Genomic DNA, 15,737 nt, shown 5'->3' on the forward strand with positions numbered 1-15,737 from the left:
GCACCTACCTGCCACATTTCAAATAGCATAATGCCAAACCGTAGCTGTCAAGGCACCTACTTTGAGTGCAACGATCTGCAGAGGAGGTGGCAGTGAGCCAAGAGAGATGTAGTCCTAGCAGCTGAGGCAGAAACTTGATACATAATGTACGTCATATGGATTGCATGTCTGGTTCTAGCAAAGTACTACCAGGATTCAAAGTGTTAAGCTTTCCTCCTGATGCAAAACCAGAACTGTAGCAACCAGGCCAGGGAAAAGGATCCCACATTCTTTCCAGTTTTCACAGCCCCTCATTCAGGCAAACCCTTGAACAAGATACAGTATAGAAGCCCAACCGAACCTGACTGAACAAAAATACTCCCAGACCTGGACTTCTCTTGGACTTTGTTGACAAGCACCTGCTGGGGATTCTCTAGGAGGCTTTCCTGCTACATGCAGGGGGTTGGACTAGATGACCTTTGAGTTCCCTTCCAACTCTAGGACTCTATGATTGCAGAACATCTTCATCTTTTTTTGTGTGTTTGGGACAAATGCACATTACTGCGTGTCTGTTTAGAGCTTGAGTCCAAAAGATACCCAGTTCAATGACTGTATGGGGAAAATATAATAAAGGTTCTCTCTTCCCAGTGCCACAGTATTCTCTTGTCACTGACAGGAAAACTACATATAAGCAGAGGCAAATGTACATCACCACTCTTTCCAACAGCAGCAGGGAGAAATTATACATTAGCTTTTACTTGGGACATTTTTTTCCCCTATCAAATGTAACATAATAGCAAGGGGGAAAAATGCATTTGCTGACCTGCCTATGAAAAAAGTAAATCTTGTATTACCCAATGCACCTTTTAGCATTTTGACCTAGAACATCATTATAAACATCTCTATATCCTAAAAGCATATTTTATACCCAGGTTACTAGTGTATAAGTGCAGACAGATGGACACAAGTTCTGAGAGAGAGAGAGAGAGAGAGAGAGAGAGAGAGAGAGAGAGAGAGAGAGAGAGAGAGAGAGCTTGTGTGTGAGAGACTTGCAGGGGAATACCATTATAGCCCCTATTTCTTTTCCCCTTGTATCATATCAGAGATTATACTACACGGGATGAGCTTTGAGCTGATGCACATGCAATTTCAAGAAAGGATATTTGCTCTCTCATTTTGTTATAAGTATATCAAATTGGATTCAGATCACAATCATAGCAAGTGTTGCTTCTGCCATCCAGAGGTCAGAAGGACATGCTTGGGGTATATTATAACAGTTACATTTTTCTCCTTCGCTATCCTCGTGTCACTAGCAAAATTCGACTGATAAATTAAAGTGATTTTCTTTTCTTTCCTTTCCTGTGAAAAAGCAATGAGCATGAAGTCACTCTACCTTTGGACTGAATTATACTTATGCCAGAATCATCCGTCCTGAAGAGAGACTGCCTTGGATGCCTTTAAAAACATGAACATTCTAAAAACAAATTGTATGTTAGCTGGATCACTATACATCACCAAAGTGATAATTTTGGATGATAAAACAAACCAGCCTATTAAAATTAGCAAAGGTTTTGCCCACGTCCAAAGATCCATCTCCTTTTCAAATATCCCACATTGGGAAGATGTCACCATCCTAAGCTCAGACTCACTTTGAACAGACATTAAGATTTTGCCAAGGAAGGCTTCCTTTAGGTTATGGTTTGGAGGAACCTACTAGGATAGTCTGTCCTTGCAGACTTATAGATCTATATAGATTCCTGACTGCTTTGTGGGATTTTTCTTCTCCCCTTGGCTAAAGGTACTGTCAATATGATTCCCACAAAGCAGTCAGGAATCTATATAGATCTATAAGTCTCCAAGGGCAGATCTACTGATGAGTTACCAGCAACTCAGTAGTCAGAAACCTGCCATTTTGGGCAAAGTAATTGAATGGGAAGTAGCAACCAATGACACACCACAGTCTGACTACACTTATTGTTTAGGCTGGTAACTGTGAGGACTACTTTAAATCCAATCACTTTCTAGTACGAAACTATGTGCTTATTTTCTGTGGCACTCTGGTCAGAACCAGAGCACCATTCTCTACCATCTGGCCCCTAATCTATAAAATAGATTGCATCTATGAAATACCAAGTGCTTCTCTGAAACACTTCTATGATTGTATATCTTTCGCTAAACAGTACTATTTTAGTTGTCAATCTTCATTCCTTTTCATGTTTCGCACTAATTCAGTACTAAGGATTTTCAGCAGAAGAACGTTCATTGCATGCGTGTTTAATAGCTCAACTTCTTATCAACTTGTTTAATCTGAACATAAGAAAAATAGTGTTTGGATGATTTTGATGATAATTGAAATTTTTCACAATCCTCCTAATCAATAACATAGCCCCTCATCATACTTTTTGTTGTTCCCAAAGGTGCTTGAACAAATTTTGGACATTCTTGGGATTCTGAACCCCAAAATGGCATAGGTTTTTGCCCAATTGGCTCTAATTTTAGGGATACAGCACAGCCAACTTGTAGGCTGATTCAAGCAGCTTCCTCATGAGGAAGCCAATGCCATGGTATAACTGTGCAACAGTTAGATCTCTCCTCTGTAATACTTCAGAACTTTTACAATTCTTTATACTCAATCAATAAAAACAACTACTGATTCTTTGGGTGGTGTTGTGGCACAGTTGGAGCAAATGGACACTCATTAAAATTCAGCTCTCCTAGTGACATCCCAGTATGCACTGATGGTTTTATTTATGCATGGGTTTACCTAGCCAATTGCTCTTTCTGTAGCTATGAGTTGTACCAGTTTGCACCTGAAGGAAGGTTAATGATGGTACATTTCAGTTACAACTATTCATGAAACATTTACATTGGGGGGGGGGGGGTGAGTTGAGGGCTCATAGTTCCAAACCATAAAGATAGCACATTAACCATTTTTCCCCCCACACTTCCATTTGACATAACTGCAGTGTGTATGCTAAAGACACTTCAGCTCAGCCCCAGCAACAATTAATTCCAGCGTAAATCTGACTGTGATATTAATTCCTGACAGTGTATATTGAAAATTGCTCTTTCCATTGGCATTGCTGTGCAGGGATCCACATATTTTTTTTTTCTCCCAGTTTGCTCCATATTATGACAGCCTTCACTTACCCTCACAGTTCTGCTTTAAACTTAAATGTTTGGTAGTACTGAACATTCATGTGTCCCACAGCTAGCTTTCATCTGCTTCAGTTTTAAAACTATAAACGTAGCATAGCCTGCTCTAAGGAAAAGAAAAGTAAATCCCAATAGTGATTTCTCCAACATGATCTCTCAAATCTACAAATTCAAATATGTGAAATGGTCCGACTAAAGAAACTCATAATTAGGATAGTTTCCCATAGAGTGGATGATCTGGCAAACTAAAGGCAGCATACCTGTATGCATTGACTGTAAGGTCCTATGTTGGCTGGAGCCCAGTGAGAGATGCTTTGTACATGCATGACTTGCTTCTGATCACCAGGTACATCACTGATATTCCCGTCATACTTATGTGCAAGGCAATCCATCTGAAATAACATTCCTTCGGGCAAGGGGGCTTCTAGGCATACTCTGAAACCAGAACACGGAAGGACATTTCATTCGTTTTACAGTATTTTCAATGAACAGAACCGCCACTACTATTTTGGGGGAGGGGTTTATACCTTGCCCTTCCCCCCTTGACAACAGGGCACTGAGGGAAGCTTTCAATACACATTAAAATTCATTGAGAAAAAGCGCAAACCAATACATGTTACTGACTATGCATGCTACCTCCATTCACCCTGAGCTTGTAAAGTTTCCTGTTTCTTAGGACTACTCCAGGCATTATGTTTTCTCTACATCCTAAACCTGCATACAAAGGAAGTAGCTCAGGGTATCTCACAGTGGTGTCACTAGAGTTTGTGCCACCTGGTGGGGGAGGCCAGAGTGACACCCCTTATGATGGACCGCCTCCCATACAGTAAGCAGGGCAAGAACCCGGGTGGTGGGTGTAGTGTTGCAGCATTGCCCCACCCCCGGTGCTTTTTTTGGCTATGGCTTTTAACAGAATACAGATATTTCAATATGGTTTGTTTCCGTGCATTCTGCATGAAATTATGCATCAATTGAGAGAATTATCCGGTGCACCCCCCCCCCCCAGCGATGCCACTGGTCTCACAAGCAGAAGTTTGCAGGTTCTGGCATCTCCAAGATGGGAGCGGAAAGGCTCTTGAAGGGCTGATACCTGTCAGAAAAGACAATACTAAGATGGATTCACAGTCTGGTTCAACATAAGGAAACCTCAGGCATTTGTAGGAAAATTCAAATACCTGTAATGTTTAGAGACACTGCTTCAGTTACGGAGCTCAGAATTCTAGATAAGGAGAGCCAGTGGCATAGCGATGGGGGTGTTCTGTACTGCAGGATCTGCAACGCGCTGTGTGACGATACTGTGCAAGAGCCCAATCCTATGTGTGCCTACTCAAAAGTAAGTCCCATTATAGTCAATGGGGCTTATTCCCAGGTAAGTGTGGATAAGACGGCAGCCAAAGGGCCCAATCCTATCCATTTTTCCAGCTCCCGTGCAGCTACAATGCAGAAACACATGTTCCCATACCTTGAGAAGCCCCAGTGACTGCCCCTCCACCACAGGATGCAGCATACACCCCACTGGCACAACTGCATCAGCACTGGAAAACTGGATAGGGGGATTGGGCCCAAAGTCTCTTTCAATTGCCTAGTTACTATGTCATAGCATGGTTAGGTAGATTATTCTGCTGGTTTACTTCCTTTTTTCCCCTTTATGCTTAGTGCTTTATAACACATGGAATCTTCAAACAATTCTTTTATTACTGGACCTATTCTCAGCTGATTATATATTGGGGGTAAAACAGAACCCCCCCTTTGGGTAAATTATGGGGCATGACGTTAATAAAGAAATTGGGTATTTATCTCAAAAAAGTCTTCAATGCAATGAGTTTCACAGAGATTCAATTACTCATAAAGCTATTACTAAGTAGGAAGAAATATATCTTATTAACTTGAAGTAGTAATAAAGCCTCAACCCCCCAAAAAAAGAAAAGCCAAAGAACTTGCTTCTTATAAAAGAATTTATACAGCATTAAAATATTTTAATTGTAGAGTCCTTATTTCATTAACTTTACATATTAACATTTTTATTAAGAAACTAGAAATGAAATACATTTGCAGACAATTTCAAATTAAAGAGAAGTGGAAATGAAAACATGCTTGTTCTGTATCAGCCTAAGTTCAAATACACAGGGGGGCACTACGGATCATGGATCCAGAGATTCATTTATCATTGCATCAGGTCTGGGCTCCACCACACGCGGCCCCTCTGGAAGTGACATTACAAGGCATTAAAATCACTTCTGATTTTTCAAAAAAACCTGAAGTCAGAAATGGGTCAGTCGCTTCTGTACTGCATTCTTCAGGCCCAAGCAGTGGTAAACGTCCCCCTCTCTGGACTTGGGGCAAAGGTCTATGATGGCACCCCCCATGCGAGATGCGGCCCCCCTGTGCACAAAGCCGGCCCCCTCCTCACCGGATCGCATGACTCCAGGACTGACCAGAGAAGCGTTCTGAAGCTTCCCTGCAGTCTTAAACTATACTTCTGGGGAACCGGCCCACGTCCGGAGTCTCAGAGAGGTTCCCCGCACAGTCCTAGCATTGTGCAGGCTCAGCATCTGGGGCATTTGCCCCATTCATAAAGCTACTGGGTCTGCTACTGGGGCCAAGGGAAGAGTTTGCGACCTGGAAATATTCTTTGGAATCACTGAAGACTACCTGCCTGCCACTCTGTAAAGGTAAGAAAAGTGGTTTGTAAAACACAATTTTAAAGGGGTACTTTTTCTGCATTGTATTATCCACGGTTTTTGGCATCCGCAGGGATTCTGCAACAGAGCCCCTGCGGATGCCAAGAGCTAACTGTCAGACCAAACCTATGCATGTCTACTTAGAAGTAAGTCCCATTAGAGTCAGTGGGGTTTACACCCAGGTAAGTGTGGATAGGATTGGGCTGACAATCTACAAAAGAGTTTAAGAAGCAGACATACAAGAAAATGCCATTCTTCAAGTACATGTTAAAGGAGAGAGTAAAAGATCATGCTTTCAAAAGCAAAAGAGAGAGAGAGAGACACACACACACACGTATGTGAAAGGAAGTCCAAACCCAACTAACAGAGAGAAACCAAACATGAAGAAAAGCACTATAAATAAAGCAGTAGTAGCAATGAAGTATATTCTAGTGAATCATAAATATAAGGCAGCAATAGTGTGAACCTACCTTGCTGGGGGACACAAATCAAATACTGTCATATAGACTGAATTTATCACTGCAAAATCTTTCATGCTCTTCATATACAGATGGACCAAAATAATATCTGTCAGTTCCAATCCTTTTGAATTCAGATGAGCTGCACGTGGGGAAAAAAAAACAACGCACCTTTTAAGGCTGGGGGGAAACTTTACATTGGAACAGAACGATGGCAGCAGTGGTTCTGGAAAAGCACTCCTTCAAGAACAACAAATGATAAACTGCTGAATTCTGGCTTAATTGAAAGAGACCTCGGACAGAGTGTCAACCTATCCAGTGATGCTTTGCTAAGTAACAATAATTGTCGACATACAGCACTGACGGCCATTTTGCTTTGACTTCCTAACCAGTGGCATAGCTTGGGCATTTGGCACATGGGCCCATAAATTTTTAACACCTGTGCATAATCCCCTTACACACACCAACAAGCCTCAGAAGGCCTCCCGGGCGCCTTAGAATGGCACTTACAATGCAAACCGGAAATACCTTTCTGAGAGTGCAATCCTAAGCACTTGTTGGGCAGTCGCAAGTCCCTTGCACCGGACTGGGAGGGTCACAAATGTGCCATAAAGCACATTTGCACCTCAGTGGGTGCAAGCCGCACTGGCGCACTGTGGTGTGCTGGCCCGCGGAGGCCAAATCCAGCCTCTGTGGTGGCAAGGAGCGGTAAGTTCACACCAACTGAGCTCGGTCAGTGTATGGGTTGGGGGGGCAGGCGGAGGGTGGGGAGGAGGCAGGGGGAGGGCAGATTGGTCTGTGGGTTGGCAGGCTGAGAGCAGGAGGTGAGGCCAGGACCCGACAGTTACAACGGATCCTAGCCCCCATTCCCGGGCATCGTGGAGTGGCTCCAGGCTAATCTGTTCTGCTTGGATCTGCACCATGTAGTCAGGTGGCACAGATCCGAGAAGACCCGTTAGGGCCGCTGAGGTTCTCCTCGGGGTAAGGGGAAAAGTTTCCCCTTGCCCCTGGTTGCGCCACAGTTGGCCCCAAACTAGTGCTGGATACAGCGTAGGCCTGCCTGTTACAGTGCAAGTTAGGTTTGCACTGCAAGGTCACCAAGTGGCACCCCCTTGACACCCCCTCAAGGCACGATACCTGGGGCAATTGATCCCCCTGCCTCCTTAGCTATGCCACTGCTCTTAACACACTCTGTAAACCATGGAATTGCTTCATTTTCCAAAGTGAGCTTTTTGGAATAAAATAACAATTAGCGTTCGGATGGTGGCAAAAGAAGACTAGCCACAAGCTCTATCCTTTGTATGCCTTAAAAAATTTACACCCTACCAAACAAATACATGCCATAGCATTCTGTATGCTTTTGACATGTACCGGCTGTGGGAAACCGCTAACGCTGTGAGCTGTAATGTACACGCTCTGGATTTTGTTTCTATTTTTGTCACACAACTTCCTAATGCAAGTGCAAGACGGGCCCTTCCATGGATCCAACAATAGCATAGCTGGGGGGGTGGTATAGTAAGTACTGCAGGCGCTGCAGTGTGCCATGTAAGAAGCCCCTCCCACTCGCCATCATTCTCGGCAGCGACAACAATGCACAGTTCGCAGTGCCATTAATGGTTGTGAAGGTGAGTGGGAGAGGTCGCTTACAGGCACACTGAAGCGCCTGCAGTACTTACCACTCCGCCGTGGCCACCCCCCCCCAGCTATGCTATTGGTGGATCCAACTTCTGGTTATTAAGCAGAGAGCAGACTTCCCCAGTTTAATGCCAACATTAAAAGGGTGGCAAATCATATCATGTAATATCTTAAGTAAGCAACAAAAACAAAATAAAAATTATTCCTGCCCTGTGTGCTATAAACTGAAAATTGTGTGTACGTATTTGAGATGTTGGTGCATGGTGGAGTCTTCCTCAACACAACCGGCTTTTACCAAAAGTAGCTAACGTCCCCTTCCAGCTCATTCAGTTTAGCCATATCATTAGTGTACGAACACCTCATACATTGACTAGAGCATTATCAGAAAGTGCCCAAGTTTAAAGGTCGCCTATAAATTTCATAAAGTTTGTGAATAGTTGATTATTTGTAGGAAGAAGGATGTACCTTTCAGATGAGACCCCTGAGCATACTAGACAACCTACGCTATAATTTTATGCCTACTTTCTAATGAGTAAATTGCACTGAATTCAATGGCACTTATGTATGAGCAAGCATGAACAGGATTGTGCTGTTAGAGGCTGCACTGGTGTAACAGATGGTTGACAATGGCAGAATAATGTGTTCCCCATTGCCCACCCCCATGGAAGTGAATACTACCTTCCATTCTCACCAACAGCAAATGCTAACCAGGTTCCCCTGCATAAACCAGTATTCTTAATGAGCCTCCAAACTCTTAAAAATCCTAGTTAAGGGGACTACTTGGTTAGTCTTAACTGTAGTTTAATCCTGGTGATTTGGGGTGAAAGCGATGTGCGTGCTTCCGAACTACGGCAGCCCAATCCTGCGCTGGCCAGCACTCGCAGCACCAGGACCAGGTACCGCAAAAGTGCTGTAAGAGAAAAAGCAGCAGGGAAACTCAACATAAAGTTCAGCAGAACAAAGTTGCATCTGCCAGATGCCAAGGGGGGGGGGGAAACGACCTCCAAGAGGGGATGCTATTACCTCTCCTGTGTTGCCCCTCCAACCTACCCCCCAACCGAACTTCCATCACTGAGTTGGAGCAGAGCCTCTGTTGATGGGTCAAGAGGACAGCAGCTTCATAAGGCAGGAAACCCATTTATGTTTCCAAAGGTCAAAACCAACACCAAATAATATACAAGAACTGATTGTGGGACATGGCTCCGAACCAGCTTCACACAGAGCCTTTGGCATTTAATAGGTTGCTTGCTTTTGTCTCCCTCCTGAAAAATTCTATGTTTTGGACTATGGAAAGACAAGTATTAAAAAACGCATTTCAAAAATCAGAAACGGGAACATCACCTTCTGAATGTTCTAGCAGAATTCTGGCCTTCGTGTTGCAAGTCAAGACTACCGTGTGTTTCACAGGCTATTACTAGCTTTCCGTTTGGCCAACTACATGCTTTTTCAAAGGGTATTAAATAAATTAGCCTTGCAACAAAGCTCATGTTCCCTCCATCTTCGCAGCACGATACAGAACAGATGGAGGCGTGAACAGGCAATGAGCACAGCTTTTCTCCAAGAGAAAGGTTAACACGTACCTGAAGAGTTTCGGTAATGTTTTAGCAAAGCAAGGAGCAGTGGTTCTTTTGGATGACAGGGCCATAATTCATTCCATGTCCCCACCCCCTGCTCTGAAGGCAAAAGGCCTATCCACAGGAAATACAAGTTTTTACCTGGGACCAAAAGGCTAGCCGTCTGCCAAAAATAGAAAAACAATACTTTAAATGTAAGTATCCTGCCAAAAGCAGTAGGCTTCATTGCCCCTGGCCAGTGACACAACCACTACTTCTCCTCTCGTTCTAATGGAAAAATAAGGCAAGGATGTATAAGAACATAAGCACATAAGAACAGCCCCACTGGATCAGGCCATAGGCCCATCTAGTCCAGCTTCCTGTATCTCACAGCGGCCCACCAAATGCCCCAGGGAGCACACCAGATAACAAGAGACCTCATCCTGGTGCCCTCCCTTGCATTGGCATTCTGACATAGCCCATTTCTAAAATCAGGAGGTTGCACATACACATCATGGCTTGTACCCCATAATGGATTTTTCCTCCAGAAACTTGTCCAATCCCCTTTTAAAGGCGTCTAGGCTAGACACCATCTCCACATCCTGTGGCAAGGAGTTCCACAGATCGACCACATGCTGAGTAAAGAAATATTTTCTTTTGTCTGTCCTAACCCGCCCAACACTCAATTTTAGTGGATGTCCCCTGGTTCTGGTATTACGTGAGAGTGTAAAGAGCATCTCCCTATCCACTCTGTCCATCCCCTGCATAATTTTGTATGTCTCAATCATGTCCCCCCTCAGGCGTCTCTTTTCTAGGCTGAAGAGGCCCAAACACCGCAGCCTTTCCTCATAAGGAAGGTGCCCCAGCCCCGTAATCATCTTAGTCGCTCTCTTTTGCACCTTTTCCATTTCCACTATGTCTTTTTTGAGATGCGGCGACCAGAACTGGACACAATACTCCAGGTGTGGCCTTACCATAGATTTGTACAACGGCATTATAATACTAGTCGTTTTGTTCTCAATACCCTTCCTAATGATCCCAAGCATAGAATTGGCCTTCTTCACTGCTGCCGCACATTGGGTCGACACTTTCATCGACCTGTCCACCACCACCCCAAGATCTCTCTCCTGATCTGTCACAGACAGCTCAGAACCCATCAGCCTATATCCAAAGTTTTGTTTTTTTGCCCCAATGTGCATGACTTTACACTTACTGACACTGAAAGACATCTGCCATTTTGCTGCCCATTCTGCCAGTCTGGAGAGATCCTTCTGGAGCTCCTCACAATCACTTCTGGTCTTCACCACTCGGAAAAGTTTGGTGTCGTCTGCAAACTTAGCCACTTCACTGCTCAACCCTGTCTCCAGGTCATTTATGAAGAGGTTGAAAAGCACTGGTCCCAGGACAGATCCTTGGGGCACACCGCTTTTCACCTCTCTCCATTGTGAAAATTGCCCATTGACACCCACTCTCCGCTTCCTGGCCTTCAACCAGTTCTCAATCCAGGAGGACCTGCCCTCTAATTCCCTGACTGTGGAGTTTTTTCAGTAGCCTTTGGTGAGGGACCGTGTCAAACGCCTTCTGAAAGTCCAGATATATAATGTCCACGGGTTCTCCCGCATCCACATGCCTGTTGACCTTTTCAAAGAATTCTATAAGTATAATGTTTGGATTGGCTGGGCTCCACAGAAATATAACAAGAACCATGGCAATGTTACAGAGCCCCATTGCTTCGATGTACATATTATGCCCAAAAGAACATTGCTGCCTTTACGATGCTGATTGCAGCCTCCTTGCTGATTTCTAGGCTGTTAAGAGCTAGCTTAAGGGTCCTTTGGAAAGCACACCACCTTTCGCTTTTCAAAACTGCCAGCACTTCTTTATCATTCTGTACTCAGTCATGAACTCGGCTGCACCAGCCAAATGTTCAGGTTTTACGAGCCAATCCATCAAAAGTATTCATGAACAAGAATACCAGCCTGCCCATGGCAGCCTCGGAGAGCAATTTCCATTTTTATGAATGGGAAAAAAAAAGATGCCTGCATAAACATTTCTTTATTTAAAAGTATAAAATGAGGAAAGATGCAAAACAAAATGGAAGCATTTTGTTTTATATGTCAATATCTTGTAAGGGGAATGATAGTAAGAAATTCAGCTACCACCATTCCCAAAACAGCAATTCTTTCCCTGCATTTAAGGGCATAAATGAGATTTAAAGCCACTGACCTAATCGCGGATGCCAAAAAATGTACCACAGCAACAGCTTTCTGGAGGACTTAATTTAAAATTATGGTGATAAAAGCAGTTTAGCGAGAAGAAAGCATACACAATTGGAAGTGTACAAAGATAAGAGGTATATAATATCAAAACCCACTGGCTTAAACACAACACACTGATGAAAGGAGAAGAATTCGTGACTAATTACAAAGGTTTTTATCAATGACTTACACAGAGTGATTTGAGCCTGAATTCCTCTAGCAAGCATTTAGCATTACAGGTCTCCCACCATAATTTTTAAACAGTAAACATCTGGAACAATTGACTTGGCAAACCTTATCTCAAATGAAGCTCAAATCTTAAAGAAAGGGTTGCAATCCTATTCTAGTCAATCAATCACAATCAATCAATTAAAATTAGTATATTTTGCTGGAGTTCTGGGGCCACTCATTGCATATCATCCATGGCATATCACCCATCTCCTCCTTCACCCCTGGCACTTGAGTCAGTGGCAGAAGCGAAGTCTATTTGTATCATGGTGGGGGGGGGGGGAGTGACTCAAACTCAGACATTTTCAGCCCAATCCTAACTTGTGCTGGAACAGGCAGGCCAGCAGGCCTTTGGCCTGATCCAGCGGGGCTCTTGCAAGTTTCAGGCAGCCAGAGGCTCAGCCAGGGATAAGGAGAAACCTTACTTCAGGGAAAGCCACTGCAGTCCCAATGGAGCTACTTGGATCTGTGCCACCTCAGGAGGTGTGCAAAGCTGATCTGATCCCCACCCCCCTGCGCCTCAGGAGGTGGCGCAAATCTGATCAGCCTGGGACTTCCCTGGGCTGCCCAGGAACGGGGTTAGGATCCAGCATAACTGCTGGATTTTGGCCCCGTCTTCTGCTCCCCACCTGCCTGCCTCTGGGAACGCTCACCGTCCGCCCAACCCCTGCCCGGAAACACCTCTCTCTTGCCTCCTCCCTGCCCTCTCCACGCCCCGTGCCAGCTGAGCTTGGCCAATGCAAACTCACCATCCCTGGAGCTCACTTCAGCACGGAGAGGCCAGCGCACGTTCATGTGCTGGCCCTTCTTCTCCTGGAGTGGTGCAAAATTGCTTGACGGCACTTTTGTGACACTCCTGGGCTGGCGCAAGGGACTTGTTTCGGCCCAAGGCTCTGTTTGGATTGAGCCTTTCGTTTCCAAACAGCTGACTCCTCCCCTTCCATGTAAACTCAAAAACTCAATCCCTTCATCTCTTAAGTGCATCTCGGCCTCCTTCGCTACAGCTTGGAGGGAGCGCGCAGCAGGAGTAATTAGTGCTTTTCAATTTCATTCAGATTCGTAATTGAGTTAATCACACTATTTATTGATTTAAAGTTGCTGCCCTAATTAAAGCATATCAGCTCTACACGTCATATTGCATTTAAAAAATAATAATAATAACATCAACAGTAAACTACCTCGGAGTGACGAAAAGACACTTCTGGCAGAATCCTGTACACTTTGTCCTTCTGAGAGATGAAACTGAGCGCTGATACCCGCTATCCACTGGTAGCCTTTCAGAGATTTCTTAGAGCATTCTAATGTCTTACCTGTGAACATTTAAACAATATGTGATCGTAACAGCACATTGTTTAGCCTTCTTTTAAACTTATACCATTTTAGCCTCATCCAACAAAAAACGAGTCTAACCAAATCTTTGCTATATTAACTGTGATCTTGCAAATGAAATATTATTTTTGCAGTTTTACTTACACAGTGTTTAAAGTGATGCAATCTTAAGTTCACTGACTGAGAACTATGTTGGATTCACTTCCCAGGAACCATACAAAGCTCTGCAATCCTATCCACACTTTCCTCGGAGTAAGCCTCATTGACTATAATGGGACTTACTTCTGAGTAGGGACTTACTTCTGAGTAAGTACTTACTCAGTAATAATGGAACTGACTTCTGAGTAGACTTGCATAGGATTGGGCTCTTAATACAAATCTGCAAAGATTCCCACTTACACTTTCACAGGTGTAGTTGAGCTGTGTAGCAACAAGAACAACAATGAAACTTATGGTACCTTACATTTATTGTAGCCATAAGTTTTTTTGACCCAGTAAGTCCATCTGCACTTCACACCTATTTTATTTACCTCTACCTGTAAAGATAATAAGCATCAAATTATCTTGCACTTTCACTATTTCATGAATTGTACTACTATAAGACAAGACCTCAGGTGCAACAGGTGCAACAGCATTGAATACCAATGTTAAAAATATATAAACAGTGGCGTCGCTAGGGGGTGCAGGTCGCACCAGGTGACGCACACAGAGGGGTGACACTACTACTTGCCAAAATTTTTAAAATCTTAGTTTTTAAAAAATAACATGTTATATATCAATCGATGTGTAATTTCATGCATAATGCAATGAAACAACACACATTGCAATTATTCCATCAAAAATTATAACCAAAAAACCAGTGGGGGCAAGGCGATGGTACATCACCACGCCCACTGCCCGGGATGTTGCCCTGCTCACTGCATGGGAGACGATCCATCATACAGGTGACACACTGGCCTCCCACAACAGGAGGTGCAAACCCCAGTGACACCACTGTATATAAGCAGCATTTAGTGTTCCACACATGGGCTTGGATCCACCTGTAGAAATTCCAGATTTCCCTGCCTAGCTGCAGCTTTGCACCCCATGTCACCCACCCCCCAATTCTGGAGGATCTTCAGACCCTCCAGAGTAGCTTTTTAGAGATGCACGACCTGCAAGGTGAAGCAAGTGAGACAAATCCTGAGCAGTGAGTAGAATTCTGCTTGCAGTTGTTAAGAATTCAAGTCATGGCGTGCAGACAAACTTCCGGGCCAATACACCACATCAGCCAATAAAAGAATATTTATGGCAAATATGTTGGCAGGAATATTTAGGATTGGGATTTCCAAACATGAGTTTGAACTGGAGTTCAAAGGAATGAAAAAAAAAAAAAATTGTTATGTATTTTACACTAGATCCAGGTGAACAGCATTCAATACAGAATACGGTCTCTGTGATATGATCAAGAGTTTTCCATGAGTCCATAGGTTATATGTTGCCCTTTTTGGTCTTTCACACTGGAAGGAAGAATAATTCTTTCTTCTATTTCCACGAGCCTTATTGCCATGCTGCAAAGTACTTTACTGAAACAAAGAGGACTTCTCATAGAATGGTATCTTTTTAAGAACATAAGAACAGCCCCACTGGATCAGGCCATAGGCCCATCTAGTCCAGCTTCCTGTATCTCACAGCAGTCCACCAAATGCCCCAGAAAGCACACAAGACAGCAAGAGACCTGCATCCTGGTGCCCTCCCTTGCACCTGACATAACCCATTTCTAAAATCAGAAGGTTGCACATACACATCATGGCTTGTAACCCATAATGGATTTTTCCTCCAGAAACTTGTCCAATCCCCTTTTAAAGGCATCCAGGCCAGATGTCGTCATCACATCCTGTGGCAAGGAGTTCCACAGACCAACCACATGCTGAGTAAAGAAATATTTTGTCTGTCCTAAATCTCCCAACACTCAATTTTAGTGCATGTCCCCTGGTTCTGGTGTTCTGTGAGAGTGTAAAGAGCATCTCTCTATCCACTTTATCCTTCCCATGCATAATTTTGTATGTCTCAATCATGTCCCCCCTCAGGCGTCTCTTTTCTAGGCTGAAGAGGCCCAAATGCCATAACCTTTCCTCATAAGGAAGGTGCCCCAGCCCAGCAAACATCTTAGTTGCCCTCTTTTGCACCTTTTCCATTTCCACTATATGCTTTTTAGATGCGGCGACCAGAACTGGACACAATACTCCAGGTGTGGCCTTGCCATCGATTTGTACAACGGCTTTATAATATTAGCCGATTTGTTCTCAATACCTTTTCTAATGATCCCAAGCATAGAATTGGCCTTCTTCACTGCTGCCGCACATTGGGTCGACACTTTCATCGACTTGTCCACCACCACCCCAAGATCTCTCTCCTGATCTGTCACAGACAGCTCAGAACCCATCAGCCTATATGTGAAGTTTTGATTTTTTGCCCCAA

At 43.9% G+C, this 15,737-nt stretch overlaps 1 protein-coding gene across 1 annotated transcript in view; it reads right to left on the reverse strand.

Moving 5' to 3' along the window:
- The window catches only part of DPH6 (diphthamine biosynthesis 6), a 275,217-nt gene that overhangs the window by 131,435 nt on the left and 128,045 nt on the right, over positions 1–15,737 (reverse strand). The window contains exons 10-12 of the mRNA XM_066634307.1: positions 13,127–13,258; positions 6,287–6,416; positions 3,396–3,570 (exon numbers count right to left, since the gene is read on the reverse strand). Coding sequence (XP_066490404.1) covers positions 3,396–3,570; positions 6,287–6,416; positions 13,127–13,258 — 437 coding nt within the window. The remainder of the gene's footprint in view (positions 1–3,395; positions 3,571–6,286; positions 6,417–13,126; positions 13,259–15,737) is intronic.

The sequence above is a fragment of the Tiliqua scincoides genome, chromosome 1 (genome assembly GCF_035046505.1).
Source record: "Tiliqua scincoides isolate rTilSci1 chromosome 1, rTilSci1.hap2, whole genome shotgun sequence".
NCBI classification, from domain to species: Eukaryota; Metazoa; Chordata; class Lepidosauria; order Squamata; family Scincidae; genus Tiliqua; species Tiliqua scincoides.